Source organism: Rhinolophus sinicus, linkage group LG05 (genome assembly GCF_036562045.2).
Source record: "Rhinolophus sinicus isolate RSC01 linkage group LG05, ASM3656204v1, whole genome shotgun sequence".
In the NCBI taxonomy this organism is placed as follows: Eukaryota; Metazoa; Chordata; class Mammalia; order Chiroptera; family Rhinolophidae; genus Rhinolophus; species Rhinolophus sinicus.
In genome coordinates, this window is record NC_133755.1 from 40,585,641 (window position 1) to 40,607,938 (window position 22,298).

At 31.7% G+C, this 22,298-nt stretch overlaps 1 protein-coding gene across 2 annotated transcripts in view; it reads right to left on the reverse strand.

The window, feature by feature from the left end:
* FANCL (FA complementation group L) overlaps positions 1-22,298 on the reverse strand; it is a 60,743-nt gene that overhangs the window by 21,923 nt on the left and 16,522 nt on the right. The window contains exons 5-7 of one of the 2 annotated variants that reach the window (XM_019717216.2): positions 20,657-20,757; positions 10,417-10,513; positions 5,376-5,444 (exon numbers count right to left, since the gene is read on the reverse strand). The exons of the other annotated variant lie outside the window; for it this stretch is intronic. Coding sequence (XP_019572775.2) covers positions 5,376-5,444; positions 10,417-10,513; positions 20,657-20,757 — 267 coding nt within the window. The remainder of the gene's footprint in view (positions 1-5,375; positions 5,445-10,416; positions 10,514-20,656; positions 20,758-22,298) is intronic. 2 annotated transcript variants of the gene reach the window in all.

Sequence of the window (22,298 nt, forward strand, 5' to 3'; positions counted from 1 at the left end):
TTGAGAAGAAAGTCTGAAGAACTTTCTTGACTACCTTAGGTTAGATTATGTGCGTCTCTTCCACCTTATCAAAACAGCTCATCACATCACTCAACACAGTTTACAGAAATTATTCTTTTTAAGCACCTCCCTCCTTATCAGAATGAAAGTTACTCCTGAAAATTTCTCCTAGGGGATTAGAACCTGCCTAATTCTCTGTAATATCCTCAGGGGGCAGCTCAGACTCCGCATATAGGAAGTAATAAATGCCTGTTGCATTGAAATTGTTTCCTATAGAAAACTACAGCTTCTTGTTTTTCTGTTTATGTACTTTTACAAGGTAACTATTAAGAAAGACTCGATCACAAGAGCTATATAATTTTACCTAATAATGCACAAAAATAGAATATAACTTCCCTAGTAGACCTGTGAGTCAGTTCTCTTATCTCTGCCCCCCGCAATGTAAGGTACTTTAAAAATTTAAATAAGTTATTGAAAAGAAAAAAAGGCAATTAATACGTTATTGAGTCCAATAGATAACATTGTTATTTTTCTACCATTATCACATAATCTCAATAATGAATTAAATTTCTTTTTTTTGATCCCTTTTATGTCTTTTTATCCCTACCACTGTGGCAACAATAAAATTACCAAGAAGGCAAAAGCGTATTTAATGAACCAATTTAAGAGTGAACAAAAATCCAGTACTACGAGTTCTCCAACAACGACAGCAAAGAGAAAAATGGAAAGAATAATCCGTAGGTCAGAAAAGGAAAATTTCCACAGGATTCTTACAGTGGATACTGAGGGTTTTTTCCTCAACATTGTGTTTGTTTTAAACCAAATTTATTTTTCTTAACATCTCTGTGAAAAAGTTCTTATTTCCATGCACATATGAACTGAGGTAAACGGCAGTCATGCGACTTATTTGAAATTATACAATTAAGTCAATGGCTGAACTGTAAACAGAATCTAGGATACCCAACTGCTATTCTGCTGCTCTAACTAATGGATCATGCTCCCTGCTATGTAATAGGACTGTTTCCTTTAATTACAAATTCTTCATTCACGATCGGATTATCAGTCAGAGGCTTTACATTATTTTGTTCTTCTTGCATTCATGGCATTATTCCAAGAAAATGAAATTTCATGATAAAAAATATAAAGAGTACTGCTTACTGCATCATACCAAATCTGAAAATCTCTACCACCCTGGCAAGGAGACTTCACCAAGCCTTCACTTAATGGTACATTTATATGTAGAACTGCAGTTTTAACATCCTGTTCAGGTCAGTCAGTGACCTGGAGAAAACGCATTTTGTTTTTACTGAATCACTAATATCAGTGCACTGAAAATCTTACATTAGGGCCTACTATGGTCTCGTTAGTCAACAATACTCACATATATGATGTAGACATAAAAGTCCAAACAGTAAGAGATTGTTAAAGATACATTTTGAAGCATTTGTGGTGTTAGGAAGTCAAGAAAGATAAAAATCAGGACATGCCCTTACATTCTACACTAAAATCTGTAAAAGAAAATTTACTGGGCAAATAAAGTAAATATCTGAAAAGAGGTGTGCAGTCACTTGTCTTTGAGCAGCACTTTGTGTTTTTTTGGCACATATCACAGTGGCAGTGGTAGCAGCAGCCTTGCCCTTGGTGCTGATTTCTTACTACTCGGAAATGTCTCCTCTGAGCCAGAATACACTGGCTGTTGCTGATCATGCTGTGAGACACCTGCACTGGCTACTAGGCTTGTCATGACGCACAAAACCCTACCATCTTCAGCTTGACATTGCGCAAGTTATAATTATTCATCCAAATGAATATGTCAGAGCAGCAGCAGCAGACCTCTCATCAGAGCAAAAGAAAAATACATCAAAACATTATCAACCCAGCAGGAAGACAGGGACCATAAGGAAAATTACCCATTTTTAATATGGATGCCACAAAGCCATGTCTATTATTTCACAAAAAGAAAGGAAAATAAAGATCTTCCAAGTTTAAAGTCCAGAAACACTGAATCCAAAGGGGAAATGTACAAAGGCAAATGAGGAATGTTTTTTAAATCAATTATCTGGAACCTCTTAACCGTCTCTTAAATATGTTTGCTATTAGCCTACACCAGTAACATTATTTTGCTTAAAAACCACAACTGTTTAAAAATGGTTAAGAGAGAAAAAATAACTCCCACACGCAGAACTGTTTCCAAGAAGTCAATGAAAAAAGATCAAAAACAGCAAAGAAGTCTGACATTGCTTCTTACTTTCAAAACATAAACTAATATTGTCAACAGATGTGTAAAAGACTCAATGAGTTCATACCCCGGTAACATCACCAAAGTGTTTACGATGTACAGCTAGACTTTAAAAGAATAGGTAAATAATACATTTTGAAAATTTTCTAAAATGTAATGGCATATATATGTAAAAGAAATGTTGACATCATCCCCAGGACACATCCAAATTCTATGAGCGTATATAAAATAGGCAAGTAAAATAGAGATTCCTACCTCATACTTAAATAAATTTGAAAAAGGATAACTTTTACAGCAAAAGGATAATGTATTTTCAGAATAAGATATGGAAGATTTTTTTTCCAGTCAAGACAAAACAGCAGAAATCACAAGGAAGAGATGATAAATGTGACCACACTGAAAGTTAAACTTCTGATTGACAAAATATATACAAAGTTAAAAGACATGCCACAGGGAGAAGATACTTACATCCCAAAATAATCAATAAAGAATTAGTATGCAAAATGTGTAAAGTAAAAATTTAAATAGGCAAAGATTATAAATGATTACCAATTCTTGATAAGAATTAAGGTCAGACCAAGATTGGGAAGGCATGTGGGAAAGCAGGAATTACTATGCATTGTTGGGTAGAAGTATAAATTTATATAACCCATTTGGGAAGGCAACTAGCAATGTTTAGTAATCTCAAAGAGGTGCATTTCCAGCACTTTCACTTCTAGGCATAACCCACACTAACAGTCTCACATGTACACAAAAAAAATGCAAGGATGTTAACTGCATCAAGAAAGTTAGGAAGAAATTGTGAACAACCTTATCAGTAGGGCAACAGATAAATTAACTTTCAAATTCATATAATGGAATGATATAAATTATTTAAAATAAATGTACTTCATATGCATACATCGTTGGTAAATCTCTCAATGTTGTATAAAAAAGTCAGACTACACATATTATAAAATATAGAATAAATGCAGCAAAACACATGCATAAATAGCACACACATCAATTTCAGGGAACTGGTAAACTCTAGATAGGAAGAGAACGAAAGAAAGAGGAAAGGCAAGAGGGATAAGTCTTAATTGTTCAAAGAACATTTTATTCCTAAAAGACAGAAATAGAGATATATCTGAAGCACATGTGACAAAATATTAACATCTGTCAAATCTGAGTTGTGGATAAAAAGGTGTCCAAATTTGTATCTATACTTTGCTAAGAGTTTTAGTATATTCTATAATTCTAAAAAAAGAATTTATGACATTCCAGTTACTACTAATTAATTCTATTTTCTTGGAGCTAGTACAAAACAGAAAACTTGTTATATGACCCAATTAAATCTAAAACTTAAATTTGAATTTGTGTTATAAACACTTAGTCCATGCTTATATATGCAAGGCACTTGAGCTAGTGTTAAGTAAGGATACAAAATTTAAAAGGCATTATTAGCTTCAAAGATTTTCCAGTCCAGGAGAGTCACAAACTAATTTTGCTAAATGGCAAGAAAAAGGTAAATGCATCTTTCAGTAGAGATGCAAACTTATTCAGATTCAAGTGTGGGGGAAACTTGTACAGCTATCTACATTTAAAAAAAAAATAACTAAGGAATGCATCAAAAATATATTCTTCAACCTTGCATTTTGATAAATATTAAAGTATAACTTAGAGATGGCATATCTGGAAAGAATAATACCATCTAGATTAGGGGTGACCAAACTGCAACCCACGGGCCTGCAATCCATTTTTTATTGGCCTGTAGCAAATTCCAAAAATATATTTAGTTTACTTAAATAAACCAGGTGAGGCAATATGTACTTCACCTCGAGTGAGTGGCCCGGCTGTTTGTGCATTTTACCGCATATGGCCCTTGGTAAAAAACGTTGAAAAATGTTTAGACACCCCTGATCTAGATACAATGTTATCCCATAATCCTACATAAAACAAAGATAAAGCTTATACAGATCAATAGGTATACAATTTATATATAATTCCAATTCTCTTTTTAAAAAAATCAACACAATATTTCATATATGTATATATATGATAATACCAAAAGCAAATCACAGCGTATTTCCTCTCCTTTATTTCGCTGTGTTTTCTCAATTTCCTTTGGAAGGAGTAAGACTTTTTTGTTTTTAAAGAAGAAAATGAGAAAAATAGTTTTTGAATATATAGTATGATTAAAATGACATTTGAACCTTCACAAAACTATTTAAATCCTGTTAAGCTTTTTCTTAATTATTATAACATCATATGCCAGACAATTATTTGATATTTAAAATGTAAGCATAAATTCTCAATTGAACATATCAAAAGTTTATAACAAAAATACAGGTAACCCGAATTTAAAAAATATTTGTAAACTGTCACTAGGAATATTTTTCTCTTTGCATGGAACCATTCTGCTAGATCTTTAGAAATCATACACATAATGTTAATGACGGTAAGATTAATAATCATATCACCTTGTAACTACATAATGTTCCAGTTTACAATGCACGTCGAAATACATTATCTTGTTAGATATTTACAATAGATTGAGAAATTCAATTGACAAGAGCAAGAGAAAGAATCTCCTATAGTCTTTATTCAAAGTACGATGTTTCTAAGCACATACACAACTTCGTCTAAGTTCAAGGATGAACAAAGGATAAATACTTTAGAACAATAAAAACTGAGCTGAAATGGCAGGGTTTATATTTTCAGTCATTAACTTATTCTCAGAAAAGGATTATGATATTACATCATCAATGTTAAAAGTTTTAGCAATATGAAAATTTTCACCCAGTTTTCCACTTACTGCTCACTGTTTTAAAGTCCTTTACCACTTAAATTTAAAGGACTATTTCTGTCAATAGAGCTTTACATTCATCTAAAATAAAGCATAAAGATCTAAAAGCTGGATGATGGGTTTATGTATGTGTGTGTGTGTGCATGCGTGTGTGTGTGTGTGTGTGCATGAGTGTGGTGTGTGTACAGAGAGAAAATGAACATTAACTACTAGAAAACATAAAAGAAGCACTCTAGAAGTCCTGTTAATAAATATATACTTGAAGAAAAAAATCACTTTAAACCTATGATGGCCACTTATTAGTAAACAGAATATGCTTTTTAGATACTTAAAATAAATTTTAGAATGTACCTTTGGTGTCCAGGAAACAGAAAATGAAACAGGAAAATCCACAAAACAATCTGGTGATTCTGCAGGGTACTATGAAAAAGCATAAAATTAGGTCATTTTTGCTTCTGTCTGACAATTTCACATGAGATATTTTAGAAAAACTGAATATATTACGAAAAGTATTATAAATGCAAATTATACATAAATATTTTGATTCTACTATTATAGAGATGTCAAGAACTGATTAACAGTCAAGTTATGCTCAGGAGGTACAAACTTTAGTGATTTGGGGGTAACAAAGCAATCAGTTTTTAGTAAATTCATTACATGAAATATGTCAGTGTTACGTCAGCTGGTAATGCGATTTGAGGGGTAAATCACACTGGATCTCAGTTTCTTTGTTTTGTTTCAATTTTTTTCTTTTTTGTTGTTCTTTTTTCGTTTTTGTTGGATATTAGTTTCTTTATCGTTACAATGAGATCAAATTAGTTGATATTAGTTTCCTTTCAGTCTAAAATTAAATCTCAAAAAACGTCAGTTACTACTTAAAGAGGCAGTACCTGTTAAAAGAATCAAAAATGCACAAAAATATAAACAACTATCAATTTTAAAAAAGTATGTTCCGCAATTAAGCAATTTCTATTAGCAAGAAGATAAATAAAAAGAAACAATAAAGTGTCTTCTGGCTTATTAATGAAGAACAAAAGTAATAGTTTTTCGTTTATATAAAAAAGGAAGAAAAACATTTTTATGGTTAATAAACAGAAACTTAATTCAACAATTTTATAAAAAAAGTGACATAAGGACAAACGAGGCTTCTAAGTTATCAAAGACAAAACAGTTTATCTTAAAATCAATTTTGTTATTAAAGAATGGTACTACATGACTTCTCTAAAATCCAATTCTGGATTTTTCAAAGTCAAATGTAATTTCTAAATACTTATTTCTTCCCATTAAAAAGCGAAATTTAAAAGAAAACTATTTTTAGGAAAACTACTCTCTCATTGATAAAATGTTTAGAAAAAATTTTAGACTCACTTTTTTCAGCTTATTTTTCACTACTTTGCTGAGTAAGTGAAAGGGGAAAAATTTATCACTGAAGTATTTAACAAACATCACATCATTTGAAGTCAATGCTTTGAAAAGAATTAACATTTAGTTATAAGGATAGGTTGGCTGAAAAGAAACTTAACACACACTCTGACTAATGGTATCTGACTGTAGAACTGGTAACACAAAAGGAAACATACAGTAAACCATATGAAAACATAACAATGCTCTACTTTGAAAAAAAAAGAAAGGTCAGGCTGAAATTAAGGAGAGAGCTCTATTTCAGAGAATTAAAATGTCAGATGATGTATGTAATAGTGTAACTGCTGTCATCACTGGAAAAGCAATCTGTATGCCATTTTTACAAGCCATGTTTTTATCTCAAAGTAAATGCAGGCAGAGACCTTCGCTTTCTCTGGTTTTCAGTTCTGCTAACTCATTTGTGTGATCTGGGACAAGTCAGTAAATTTCTCTGGTGGCTTTAGATGTAAAAATGATGAAATTCAACCAAAAGCGTTACAAAATTTCTTTTCCCTCTAACATGTTAAGATTCTGTTAAACTAACTATGCGCCCTTGAAACCGCCATGGATCAAAAACTGAATACTTAGATTGCTTTGAGTTACTGGTATTTGTCTCCTACTGATGCTGACAATGAACAGTATCAACTCTCTAACTTAAACAAATCATCAATCGGAGGCAAGAGTATGAAGTTAATGAAATGTTTTCTATATTTAGAGTAGATAAACCAAGTAAAGTATCCATGACTTTGGAAATCATTAAGTACATACAGCTCATTATGTTAAAAGAGAATACGATCTCATATTTAAGTAGGGCACAATCAAGGTATGTATGTATTGACATAGAAAGAGATCCACTAATAGTTGAACAAAAAAGCAGGTTATAATAAATATAATCCCACATATATAAGTGTGGGATAGTTTCTGAGATAAATAAATCTTTCAAATATATTTTATGTGTAAGTATGCAAACATAAATATAAATTAGATTGAACTATATCTAGGTGGCTTTACTGTGTATCTAAGTTAAATGCATGTATAGTATGTGCTAATTATATTCACATTTAAGATCAATTTATATAATAAACTTTACATAACTACATAGAACTTTGGAAGCAGAAATTTACGTACTTATGGATGATTTAACATGAATTATGAAGTAGCATCCTAGGTACTTATTTTCAGTCCCCTGTACTGTGCACTAACTGCAACATAGATAACTAAATACAATATTGCAAAACATCTACCAAAATTCAGAGTTTTCAGTAGTAAGTGGTATAGGTATACATAAAACCAACAGAGACTAACTACCAAAAGTTTTAATTTAGAACTATAATTGACAACAAAAGCTACACATAAAGGAACAGTAATGGAAAAATAATTAATTATTTTTAATTAAGTTTTTTTAAATCTACCTTGAAACAATTCAGTCAAATCAATAACTATAAAATAATACAATTATAAAATTATAAAAGCAAATTTTTTATTACGTGCAATATATGTAGACTTCAGAGTATACTGTTCTAAGGAAAATTTTAACCCAAACTCTTCCGTGATTAAACCATCTAAGCAGTAAGGTTCCCTCCTCAGTGAATACATACAAACCGCACATTACAAAAACAGCCATCAGAGACAGAGTGCCCAGTCTCTGATATACATCTGTGATTTGTTCTTCTAGTAGCTCTGATCTTGGCCAAAGCTGAGGAAACAAGACCTAGGCAACTACTTTTTTCAAGAAAAGATCACTTTACCCCACAATTCAGGATGTATTGTAGGTATTACATAAAAATACACTCATAAAAACAACAAAATTCAACTATGTCCCTTACATTTCTTTTTGATTTATATATGTATTTTTAATAGGGGGTGTCTAGTCAAAATTAGTATTGTGTTCCTTGTGAGTTTTTGCAGACAGTGAGGGAGAGTAGCAGAATAGGAAGAATGTATTCAAGAATAAAATAGAACTAATGCATTTATTATATATTTAAAAATCATTTTTAAAAGTCTGTGTATTTACAAAAATAAGCCTGCTTTAAGGTTTAAAAAAAAAAAGAAAATCAGCCTGACTCTTTAAAATTTAGTTTGGATTAAGATTTTGCATTACGTACTATTAACATATAGTTTCAGCTATCACTATTTTTAACTGACAATTCCAGGCCCAAATATTTCTAGAAAAGAAATTACCATAGCTAAAAGATAACTTTGGTTTCTATGAAAACTGAATTAAATGGATAATTAAAGTCTCTACTAAATCATACCAACATAAGATTCATTCAGTTCCACTCTTTTTTTTTTAACAGATTTTTTTTCTTCCTAATTCCTTCCTACCTCAAATAAAGCTTTCTAGTCTCACTTGCCAAGGCATCCATAATAATGTTTCATAGCTATGGATACTGCAAAAATTGACACTTAAAAATATCCTCCAGAGAAATATTAAAAGTGTCACCTTATCTACCTTGTGAAGGTGTAAGAAAAAGCCAACAGACTATAGGCTACATCCTCACTCTCAACACTGCCAATATCATTAGCTGGAATTAATAATAAAATCTTATATGTACAGATACAGGAAGTGTAGACACAAAGCATCTCTTTAGTAAGTAGAAAAGCTTGCAAAAATTAGGCTAAGAAAAAAAAACAGAATCAACATAGATGTATTTAAAATATTTCATTTTGGTCTTCATAGCCACAAAGCAATTTTTATCAATGTACAAATTATAAAAAAAAAAGCTTTACAGGAAATGACAGAACCCTTGCCAGTGGCAGTATGTGACCTTTGGAAGGATAAAGGCAGTCTTCTCCCTGGTCTTAAAAGAAAAGCACACCTTTAAAAATTAAAAGGGCAAATAATTTTTTTTTTTCATTTTAACAAAAATATCCATGTAACGTCTTTTACAAATAAGATTTCTATGCTACTAATTTTTTTGACACTTATCACATATGAGTCTTAAAATTATACCTAAACATTCTGTGTGTGAGAAAAAAGAGAGTGAGTCATCTCTCAACTTGTCTGAGAGAGGCACTATAAGATACCAACTTTTCTGTGTCACCCAGTACAGCTTTATATATTAATTCTCTCTCATGGAAAGCTTAAATGCCAGACACATTTTTAAAAAGGACAAACACAATTGATCTTTTCATCACTACAATCTTCTGAAATAGAGTTGATTGATGACTCCTGGGAACAATAAAAAAAAGATGTCCTGGATTTCTCAGATTCTAATGTTTCCCTAGTGATTACTAAATAAATGATTAATATGTTGAACTTGCTTATTCTACTTATTTCTCAAAATTCACAATTTAGAACTAAAAAATAAAGATGAAACAGCTATGTTTTGTGCCAATAAATTAGTGAGTAGTTATAGATCACTAGTCTGTAACGGGTTCTCTAAATAGAGCCATAACCTTTGCAAACTCTAAAATAATGGAAGTAAAAAAAATTTCAGCCAAAACAAACAATAAAAGGTATGCGTGCGTGTGCGTGTGCGTGTGTGTGTGCATGTGCAGTGTGTGTGTGTGTTTGTGTGATGGGTCAGAAATAAGAATTTCAAGGGTAATTCATAGTAAAAGTTGAAAACAAAAGACCTTCAGTGGAACTTTACTTGGGATAGTGGGAACTTCAACTCTTTTTTATATATATATGTTGTTACCAAAAAGTTATTTACTTTGAGGATGCCGAATCTTATTTGCAATATTTCTTTATTATGAAGTCTAGATTTTGATCAAATTTGAACTAAAATAGTGACATTAAATTATATCTAGGCTTTTGGAAACCTGGCGAATAAATTCTTTGAGGCTTTCCAAAATATTTTTTTGAAGTATTATTATATATGATGTATTATATATTATATAGTATATATATGTTATATGTTATATATATATATATATATATATGTTTTAGAAGCAACTAACACTTCTTTACGTTGAAAATATGATTCACAAAGGTCATTTCACAAAATATTTCCTGACTGTAATAACAGTTTAACGAGGCACATACCTTCGTCTTCAACTTGAGAGTGATTAGATGCTCTCTACCAGAAGCATCTTCAGCTTTTAACTTGATGGTGCTGAAGCAAGCATCTGCATATACAAGTCTGGTGAGTGGAAGAGCATAAAAAAATGATCACACTGGGAGGGCAGGACTGAGGAGAGGGGGTGGTTGGAGGACGATAGGATTCAGAATGAAAATATTTGCCATGTTCTTATTAATCCATTACAAAAATTAATCAGAGGGATTTCTGCATGCCAGCCCTTTACGCTGCTATAGATTTACTGCCGTTACTACAGCAGCCTCGTGCTTAATGCAGTCATAGATCTCTGGATTATTTACAATGTGTGTCAAGGCTCATGCTGTGGTCAGTGAGCACTCTGTTTCAGGTTTCCATCACTGGAACCTTTGGCTCACACAGCATGTTCCTGTCAGCCTCTACTTATGTACACATTAAACTTCCTGTCAAACTCTCTGATCCACTTCTGTAGTGTGATACAGTGTAAGACTTTCATGCTTCCTCTATTTGCTTTTCTCCTCGATGAACTTTTCCTTTATTTTCAATGTGACTGTACAAAAAGGGCTGATATGAGTTCACATACTCAAATAGTTCCTCCAAGGAAAATGCTGTATAAGCACAGGTACGGCCTGGTCTCCTAACAATAAATTTTCTTTTGGGGCAACATTATAGCTTCTGACACTTAACCTGCGCAAGTATTCAAGATGACTAATATTTTAAACACACAGCACAAGCACAACTGTTTGGGATTTAAGTTGTTCTAAATGCATGCATTTTCTACAATAGAAACCAATACCCTTTGAAATATATCATTCTGTAAAACTATAATCCCTTGAGTAGCATAAGCTACTGCCAAAAATGTTCAAATTTAGTAGTATATTTACTAGTGAACTGGGCAAGAGGATATTTTTTGACATTTTTACAATACTATTCTCTTGTAAAGATAAAAAGTAGCCTAAGAGTATTGTGTAACTTATCACCCAGACTGATGGTTAAGACCCATTAGAGTTCAGAACTAACATTAGCCTCTTACCCCAGGAAACATTTTTTTAACATCACTATATGTGGTTTAGTCGCTGGCCAGATATAATGGTAAAATGGGTCAATTTCAAGAAATGCTGGGCTATAAAGTTGTGGAATACTGTTTGTAATGAAAAATAGATCTAAAACTAAAGAAGACACATATCTTCAATAATAAACTGAAAGATAAAATAAAAAAGTCTTTATCAACATAAGCAATTTTTAGCATAATCAATAAAAAAGTCCAGGCTCTTAAAAAACAGATGAAAGTAAAATTATTCTAGAAAAATGTTTATATAAAAATATGATTTTATATATATGGTTAATCATTAATTTCTTTAAACTATATCTGTAAATATCTCAAATCCCCAAAAAAATTTAGAAGAAGAGACTTTAACACATGTTTTATCAATACAACTCTAAGGTGCAGATATATGGGGGCACCTGACTCTGAAAAAATCAACACTTCAGTTCAAGATGTTGAGATAAACATATGCATTTATACCCCTATTCAAAAAAAAAAAAAAAAAAATTGAGGTGTAAATAAAGCCAAAGATACAAAAAGAAAAGGAATAACATCAACTAAGGTAAATTTTCAACAAATTTTATAAAAATGAAAAATGTTTAGAAGAGTACTAGCTGATAAAACACATTAGATGAGAGAGAAAGAAGGTTTCAGGAAAGGGATAGCTAACTCTCTCCCCCTCCCAAAAAAAAAGCAGTCTGTAGAACAGAGGGTAGGACTTATATACAGGGAGAAATTAAGAATTAAGAAAAATGTTTTAAAAATACAGGAAACCAAAAAGAGAAGAGGAAAATTTAAGCTAAACTATAAACAATGAATCTATGTTAAAAATTGTAATTGCTCTACCATTAACTTTTCAGTGAAAAATATTTACGTTGTCATAAAAACACCAAACTGCTTACTAATTAGAATTGTTAAAATCCAGCAATAAAACTAAAAGATTTAATTATAGTTACAGAAAATGATGTAAATATATTTGACCATTGCAATTTGAAAGGAAGCAATGATAAAAACTGAGAGGTAGAAAAATGAGAGATCTGAGATGGGAAGATTAGGAACACTAAAATTTGTAACTGCTAATTTGAATGTAAGAGATACACATCTTTAATTGAAAAGACTGTAGACATATTAATCCTAGTAGAAGAATAAGAGAATAGTAAAAAAGGTAGAGACCGTAGTATAGGAGCTAAATCCTTTCTTAATATAGGAGTTAATCAGTATGTAATTCCTAAAACGATAAATCAAGCAATGTTGAATACAGGCATATTATTTAGAAATATGAAAGTTGTAAACATGAACATTTTGCAGTGTTTGTCTCAAAGACACTGGAAATGGTGTGGGAGACTGGAAATGTTGTGGGAAAAGGCTGCTGCTTTGCTTTATAAGCCCCAAGTAGTTATAACCATGAGAGAGCAAGAAGGGGTGCAGAGAGAAAAGGAACAACTAAACCACCCACTAGTACTTTTCATATTTCACATTGCTGCTTATCATCAAAATGATCAAAATCATTATTGAATATCTATAAAATAAAACAGAAATGAACAAAAATTCTAGTCTTTTGTCTCCAATGACACAAACAAAAGATCATCTTTCCACAAAGTTTAAGATATGGAGGTAATACATTAGAGAAAGTGTCATGCTCAAAATATGGCCTCGCAGTCAAAATGGTAAGATTAATTTTGTTTAAGTAATTCAAATAAAATAGTAAAAAACATTTATAATTTCAATTAATCTCAGCCTGGTCATTTAAAATTACACATTTTACCCATGTGGATTTCTATCTACTTTGTTTTGGGGATAGGGAGAAATTTTATTGTGATTATTAACACCTTGAGCATGTGACCTAGATTGCCACATGTCCTCTAGTATTTCTCTTCACTTTCTTCTTTTTGGTAACAGAACGCTGCCTCCACAGCACCCTTAACTACACCAAGTTTTAGCAGGGTACACTCCATCCAGCTAGTAACCTTACCTAGCTGCTCTTGGCATATCACTAAATTTTCACATATCACTAAATTTTGGCCAGTGGACTACAAACAGAAGTGACAGGTACATCTTTTGGATCGTTTTTAGCAAAATTATGCCTTCCCCTCCCCACCACCTCTCTCACTCCCCCTTCCTTTAGGCTACATCTGAGACAGGCCAGTATAAGCCAGCAACAATCATGCAGACAAGAACAACTCTCTTAGTGCAGCTCTGGCCACTGGAACTTTTCACCATAATGGAGGTATTCTACATCGGCACTGTCCAAACAGTTACCACTAGCCACATGTGGCTATGGAGGACTTAAAATGTAGCTAGTACAGACACTGAATTTTTAATTTAACTTAAATATAAATGTGGCTACCATGTTTCCCCAAAAATAAACCTAGTCGGACAATCAGCTCTAATGCGTCTTTTGGAGCAAAAATTAATATAAGACCCAGTCTTATTTTACTATAAGACCCGATCTTTAATATACTATAATGTAATACAATACAATACAATACAATACAATACAATACAATACAATACAATACAATACAATACAATACAATACAATACAGGGTCATATATTAATTTTTGCTCCAAAAGACGCATTAGAGCTGATTGTCCAGCTAGGTCTTATTTTCGGGGAAACACGGTAGTAGCTACTGAACAATGCAGCCACATTAAATGGTTAAGAAATATGGATTCTTGGATGACCTTGTGTAACAGAGCTACCAACTTACTCTTAACCATCATCTGCCTACCTATGAACTCTTAATGATTAGATAAATAAAATTCTATGTTATTCGAAACATTGAGGATTTGGGGTTCTCTTTGTTAACAGCAGTTTAGCCTGTACCCTAACTAACAGAACATATTTCTATCTATTTACAATGGGAAAGAATATCTTAATGTTTGGTCTGTGGAAGAAATATTAAAGGAGGAAAAAAAACAGTGATAAGCTCTTACAAGTAATGTAAAAATAATTTTTTCTTTAACAAAATCTATTTCAAATGTTTTACTTTATTGTTAAGTTGGGTATTTTGATTTAGACAATATGGAATAAATCATTTTTACTCATTTAATATGAAAAATAATTCATTTAAATAATAACTTTAGAAAACTTTCATCACTGGAAACCTCAAAATTTTTTAAAGTTGAAATCACATTTAAAATTTATATTTAGGAGGAGTTTGGCTGTTATTACTTAGCTAAAGCTGACTTAGAAAATATAAAAACACAAATATATAAAATAAAATATACTTTAGGCACTTTGTATTTATCATTTGCTGCATTTCTTTAAAGTCTGCTTGCAATAACTAAAACGGCACTAAATTTGACAGTCAGGTTTTTTAAACATTTAAAAAGGATATTAATACTTGAACTTCCAGTAGGTTTTTGTTGTTCTTATTAATAGCTGAATGTTACCAGTACAGAGCAGCAGAAAGAATGTGCTTTATGTCTCTTGAAATACTGAACCCCTTTTGACAACAGCTTAAGTTACATAGTTTTTCTTTTCTTTATATTTATGTAGTAATAACATTAAAAGGCAGACTGAAGACATTCATGGTTTAATAAAGTTTACAGTTTTACCACCACTCTCAAGTTTAAACATTAATACTTCAAACCTAGATTTGAAAACCTCCCTACTTGGTGTCTTTACCTCCTGTCTCTTCTGTACATCAATCTATCCTGCCTTCTATGACTAGATTAATCTCCCAAAGTATCTTTTTAATCATAGTAACCCGTTGCTCAAAAATGCTCAATGAGTCCCCATCACCTGAATATGAAGCATCCTTAGTCTACCAGTCAAGAACATTCACTCTGGCCCTGATACTAATCGTCTTATGTGCGCAACCTATCTATTCCAAAGACCCAAAATGAACTGCACATTTCCGTCACTACAACCTTGCCTCCAACGATCCCTCCCTTTTAAGGCTTTCTATATTCCTTCCAAGCTTATCCCAATACCCACCTCCTCTAAGAACCTTCCTAAATTATCTGTATCCCAAAATGACCTCACCTTTCTGGAAACTCTTACATTGTTCCTTTTCATGTAAGTTTTGGCCATTTTATAAGGAATATACAAGCTTTTTACTTCTATGTATGTGCAAATGCTCTATGCATTGAATGAACAAGGAGAAGCTATTGTCAGACTGGTTCATATTTATTGTTTCACATGTAAGTTTTAAATAATCAAATGCAAATTCTGTTTAAATTAGACACTTATCAAGACATTGCCAATTATTAAAAACACCATTTTTTCACTATTTGGTAATTTGAAGTTATTCAGTGATTTGAATATATGTGTGAAGAAAAACACTATTTATAAAGGTTATTTAGAATGAAAATCATATTTTATATATGTTCTTTTGCATTATATAACAAAAGTTATTACTGGTTATAATTAAATCATAATACTAAGTCTGTAAAACTCATATATGGTCTGACATATTATATTTGTGTGAACTAGTGTCTCAACAACTGAATACCTACTTTACACAGGGAATTATTTAATATATGTTTATTTTCAATGATTATTAAGCATTATTAGTTTTATTTGAAAAATGAAGAAAGTGTATAAACAATGGAATACTACTCTGCCATAACAAAAGATGAAATAGTGCCATTTGCAACAACATGGATGGATCTTGAGATTATTATGCTAAGCAAAATAAGTCAGACAGAAAAAGTCGAGAATCTATGATTTCACTGATATGTGGTATATAAAACTGAAAACAACAAAGGAACAAGACAAACAAAGAAGCAAAAACTTACAGACACACACAATAGTTTAGTGGTTACCAGAGGGTAAGGGGGGAGGGGGCTGTAGATGCAACTGAAGGGGGCCAGGAGAAAAGGCATAATTAGAACTATCCTAGGTAAAATGGGATGTAGATCAGCCCACCTAATAAAGCAAAAGTATTTAGTACTTTTAACTCCAGGGTATTCTTTAACAGGAACTGAAAATCCTGTTAAACCCTAAGGACTCTGTTTAATTCTAATTGTTTTAAATGAGTCATTCTATAAAACAACAAAAATCAGAAGTTAACAGAAACCTATCAAGACATTTTTTTCATCACTCACCTTTGTAAGTCAGTATAACACCCAAAATCACCCACAACGGTCATGCCTCCTTCATCTTATCCATTGGACAACTTGCTGTTTTTAGTGTTAAAAAATTGAAACAAGTACAGAAATTACAAAAACAGCAGTCCAATTTAACGTGGCTACTAATTCTCAGCGTCATTTCCATTAAAAATAAAGAAAGGGTATGTGAATAAAGGGGAAAGAAAAGGAAAGTATTCAATCATATTTTAAGTATTTTTTCTAACTTAATTTTTTATAATGCTTGATCCTATAGAGTTGATTAGAAATGTCAAGTATATAATTTAAAAACACAGCAAGATCTTCACTAACTTAAAGTAAGATTTTTCTTTTATTAACAGATATTACTACTACTACACTAACAAATCTACAAGATTATTATTTATAGTATAAGAAAAATATAGATATATAGATATGGTCTAGGCATCATTAAGATTCTGAAAATCCATTTAAATCAATTTGTCATGCAAATCATTATGTGTCATTTTAAAAGATATTTTAAATTACAAAGCTAGCCAGCTGCTGAGGCAGGGCCTCAAAAGGTAGCAATTCTAGTTTGGAGACCGCACAGTTCAGGTCTCAGTTTTAGATGTATCCTGAAATCAAATTAAGTCACAAAAATAAAATTGATGGGAGATTCTCTTACTCCACCAGAAAGTGTTGGATAAATACTGACAAATCTTATTCTTTGGCTTCTCACAATGCATGCAGAAAACTTCTCTTCTGCTAACACATTCTTTATTTTCTAAAGACTATAAACAAATGATTAGGTAACAGCAGCTATATTCCACTTCAATCATGCATCCTAGTCACTATAATTAAACTATGAATTTTTTCACAAACCTAAGCAACAGAGTTCAAAACTATCTCTAAGGAACGGTTAACTTTGCATATGGCCAATTTTATCCATGGTCAGATAGTCACACATTGAGGGTGAAACTAATAAAAACTATCTCCAAGTACTTGAGGGAACTTTATTGAGGGTTCTATATCCTAGTAGCACAACTCCTGGGAGCATCATTCACAAACGAGGTCTGAGCACTGGTATGCAGCCAGCCTTAGCTATATACACTCATTTTATATACAAAGTTGTTATATATCATCTTGAAACTTCTTCTGAGAATTACCTAAGAATTATATAAAGTGGCTAGCACAGCCAGTGGCATACAACAGAAACTTCATAAATGGAAGTTTTGTGTGTAATGATCCTAGTCAAGGAAGAGACAAATATTTACATTGTGGCAAAGGTTATGGTAGAAGCATTCATATCCTTACTTTTTACTTTCATCTATTATCCAAGTTAGAGATCTGTTCTTTTTTCTGTCACATCACGACAATGTATATAATGCAAAGCAAAAGTTATGTCTTTCTATTTATCTCTAAAACCATTTATTCCATAAAATATTTTTACATACTTGCACTATTTGTCTTACAACTTTGTTGATATGGGCTCTCAAGAAATCCTATAATTGTTATAGCACTTATCACTGTTAGAATTAAGCACTACTGTGATCATCTACTTAAATTCTGACTCTTCCACCAATTCCATGAGGAATCTTAAGTCTTGCCTATGTATCTTCACTGCCCTACATAAGCATTCAACAAATAATGGTTAGGTGGAAAGAAATCATTTAAAATATCTCTTGTTTGCATTCTCAATATTTCAACTAATTTTCTTTACTGGCGTTCTCCCAAACGTCACATTGCTTAGAAAACTGCCTCAAACTCACTATATCGATATAACAAACAAAACTAGAACATTTCCTCTTCCTTTCCAAACCTTTCCTACATTCTTAACTATTTTAAACATTAAGATCTTAAAATTTAAACATCTGAAAATAAGTCAAAATGATTTTTCTCTGTTTTATCACCTTATATCCAAAGAATAACAGGGTCCTGACACCACTGCCTCAAGACAAATCTTCAGAATTTCAACCAAATTGCTACTAGTGCATATCAATTACTTGTGTTCTCTGTCTCTTCCCTCCATTGTTATGCTACACTTTACTTAAAAGGTTCCATCCCAAATCTTATTTAGTAATGGCACCTTATCAAATAAAGCCTAATCTCATGAATAAACATTAACCAGCCCTTGAGATCACCATAAAAATACATTTAAAATTACACATTTCTGGCTGAGATGGAGTAGCTTGCTACAGACCAACAATTTCACTGAGAACAACTAGAATAATCTAATGAAAGACAAAAAAAAAAAAAAAAAAAGAAGAAGACTGAAGGTATCAAAGAAATAATAAGGCAACCAGGACTTAAAGGACCAAGGTTCTGACGAAGGGGGAACAGAGGAGAGGTAAGCCCATACTTTTGGGGAACAGAAGAGAGTAAGCCCACACTTTGCAGCCATTTTTCCCTTAGTTTATTTACTAATTCTGGGCACAGAGCAAGAGAAGGACATGGGCAAAAGTCCCAGTCAGTGAACAATTATTAAGTGGCAAAACAACAACAACAAAAAACCTAGCCTCATTTTCAGCAATTGAGAATAGAAAAATAACAAACTTAAAGGACCAGAGTCTGGTGAAAGGTGGGGCCAGAGACCTCGACCCTTAATATTTTGACAATTTTCCATCAAAACCTTTGGTAAATCCATAATCTACAACGGATAACAGGATAAAAAGCCAAGCAGAAAGCCAATGAATAGAAAGTGAGAATATTTAGAAATCTCATAATTAGAATTTAGAACCCCCCAGTAGGAAAAAGCCCCAGTGAATATCCCCAAGCTCTCAGTAGGTACTCTTGGAGGGATAACCCAAAAAGCAAAGCAAACAAGAGGTAGATGAAGCATTGTGAAAGGGGTCAAAAGGTACTTCCAGTTATTAAAAGAAATAAGCAATGGAAATGTAATGCATGTCATGGTGGTAACAGTTAATAACACTGTATTGTATATTTGAAAGTTGCTAAGACAATAAATCTTAAAAGTTCTTGTCACAAGAAAAAATATGTGTAACCATGTGTGGTGATGGATGGTAACCAGACTTACTGTGATCATTTCATAATATATATATATTGAATCATTATGTTGTAACCTTGAAACTAATATAAAATCATATTACAATTATATCACAACTAAAAAGTACTAGCAGGAATTCTTTAGGCAGGAGGAAAATAATTCTAGACAGAAGGATAAAACTGAAGGGAGGAATGAAGAACACTGGAAGAAATAATTGTGTTAGTGCATGTGTATATAGCATATATATATACATATATATACACATATGTAAATATACATATATATAAACATACACATATAAACTGAAAAATATTAAAAGTTTGTAAATTTTTAATGTAGACTTAAAATGCAAGATAATAACACAACAGGTGAAGGGGGGATAAAATGCATTAAGAAGTTTTAGATCCTTGCATTATAAGGAAACTGGTAAAAGTAACATTGTATATTTTGCTATATGTATGTTGTAATCTTTAAGGTAATCTCTAAAGAATCATAAATCTCTAAAGAATATATAACAAGTTAATAGAAAGAAAAATATAATAAAATTACTAATTCAAATGAAGGCAGATGAAAAGAAACAAAACAGGTGAGATAAATAGAAAACATAGCAAGATGGTAGATACAAAACGAAATATATTGGATGATGTCAACAAAATGGCATTCAAAAGTTCCAAAAGTTCTCCCCTATGTAACAGGAACAAGAAAACTGACCTCAAAAGTGTCAGGAAAAAACAGGCAAATATGTGAGGTGATGGATATATTAACGTAATTGTGGAACTCCTTTCCCAAAGTATGTAAAATCATCACAGTGTACACTTTCAATTTATTATACTTTTATTCGTCAATTATACCTCAATAAAACTAAAAAACAAAAGTTAAAATAATGTTATGGTCAGCGAAAATATGGAAACATTTTACTGTGTGCATTAAAATGTTATTTTTTCCAAATTATATTTACTATTTTACCTTGTAGGCCAATTTTTTTTATGATATTCCTTTAACTCATAGCCACAATAAGGATCAGATGAAACATTCTGACTGAAAGCAGGTATAAAATAAACTACTAAAACTGCAAATATATTAAATTGAAATGTGTAAAAGAAAGGCATTTCTCTAACATATGAGTATTTTAAAATAGACATACTTATCCCAACCAAGAGTTCCTATCTCTTCAATAAGGCTTGAGTAGAACTGGGGAGGAGGAAGTGAGACATGTAGCTCTTGTTTATTCTTTAAAGCAACTTCCTGTTTAAAAGAAAAAACTTGAATAAGCTGTGGAATGCTAGACAATGAACTGTAACTGATTACAGAACACAATTTTGTAAACTTCTTTGTGCCTAAAGTGTCCATTATGTTTTACAGAAAATCCAGCTACTGAAACATTCCCCTTCTCATGAAAAAAAAAAAAGAAAAGGACATGAAAAAGTTAAAGGACTACACTGATGGTCATATAAAAATGTCAATTATTACTTCTTAAGTTATATAAATGTCTAACCACTATGTTGTACACTTGAAATTAATGTAAAATAATACTGAATGTCAATTGTAATTGAAAAATTTAAAAAGGGGAAGGTAAAGAAGAATAAGAGGTCCAAATTTCCAGGTATAAAACAAGTAAGTCATGGGGATGTGATGTACAACATGGGGAATATAGTCAATAATATTGTGATGGCATGGTACAGTGTCAGATGGTTGCTGGACTTATCATGGTGATCACTTCTTTAGGTATATAAATGTTGAATAACTATTGTGCATACCTGAAACTAATATAATATTGTATGTTAGCTATATTTTAATAAAAATTTTAAGAAAGAAAAAACGTCAATTATTATACCACTCAACCTTAAGACTTGAATATTCTCCTAGACTATCATGCCTACCAAAGATGAAAAAAGTTAAAAAAAAAAAAAACTCATCCCAAGGCTTCACCATTTTTCTACTCCTACAGGGTATAATGTTTGATAGAAAATGACATTTACCTTTAAAGAAAAGCCTGAAATCTAAGTATACTTTCTAGACTGATATATTCATATACTATTATGAATCACATCCTTACAAACAAAAATCCTTCATTATCACAATAAATATTGACCTGCTAATTTCTTTCTTCATTCTGTATAACTCCCAGACCAAGTAAGTCCAACTTTTCGCCATCTGGCTAGATCACAGTTCCTTTCCCTACTAGGCCCACCTATGTTATTTTCTAGATAGTTTATGTTCCTCCAAACAAAACTAAAATTTACATGTTTTAGAAGCAACACAAACATAGTTAGAATTGCTAGGCTGAAAATTACCAATTACTTCAAAGGTGTTAACCTAATCACATTTGAAGTAAAAATAAATATAACCTACAAATTACATAGATGTTCATATGGTCTGGATTACCAAAAGGTATTCTAAAAAGTAAAGAAATAAAATTTAAAAAGAAATCAGATACCATAAATAACAAAACCATATGGGAACAAATATAAAAATTATAAATGTTTCTGGTAAATGTAACCCTAATAAAAGGCATACATTTTAATACTTTAAATATATGCTTAATCTAATAGTCCTTATACTGTTCTTTTTAACATGTATAGGATACTATTAAAGATAACACTAGAAATAAAGAGATTTTACAAAACAGTATTTCAAAAAGAAGACTATTAACTGAAACTCTTTTATACAGTTATAAATCCCCTTTAGATACAAAATAAACATAAAGGGGGGAAATATCCTGAAAAAGCAGTTCTGTAAGGCCCAGAATCTCAATTTAGATTTAATTAGAAGGTAAACTGCTAGAA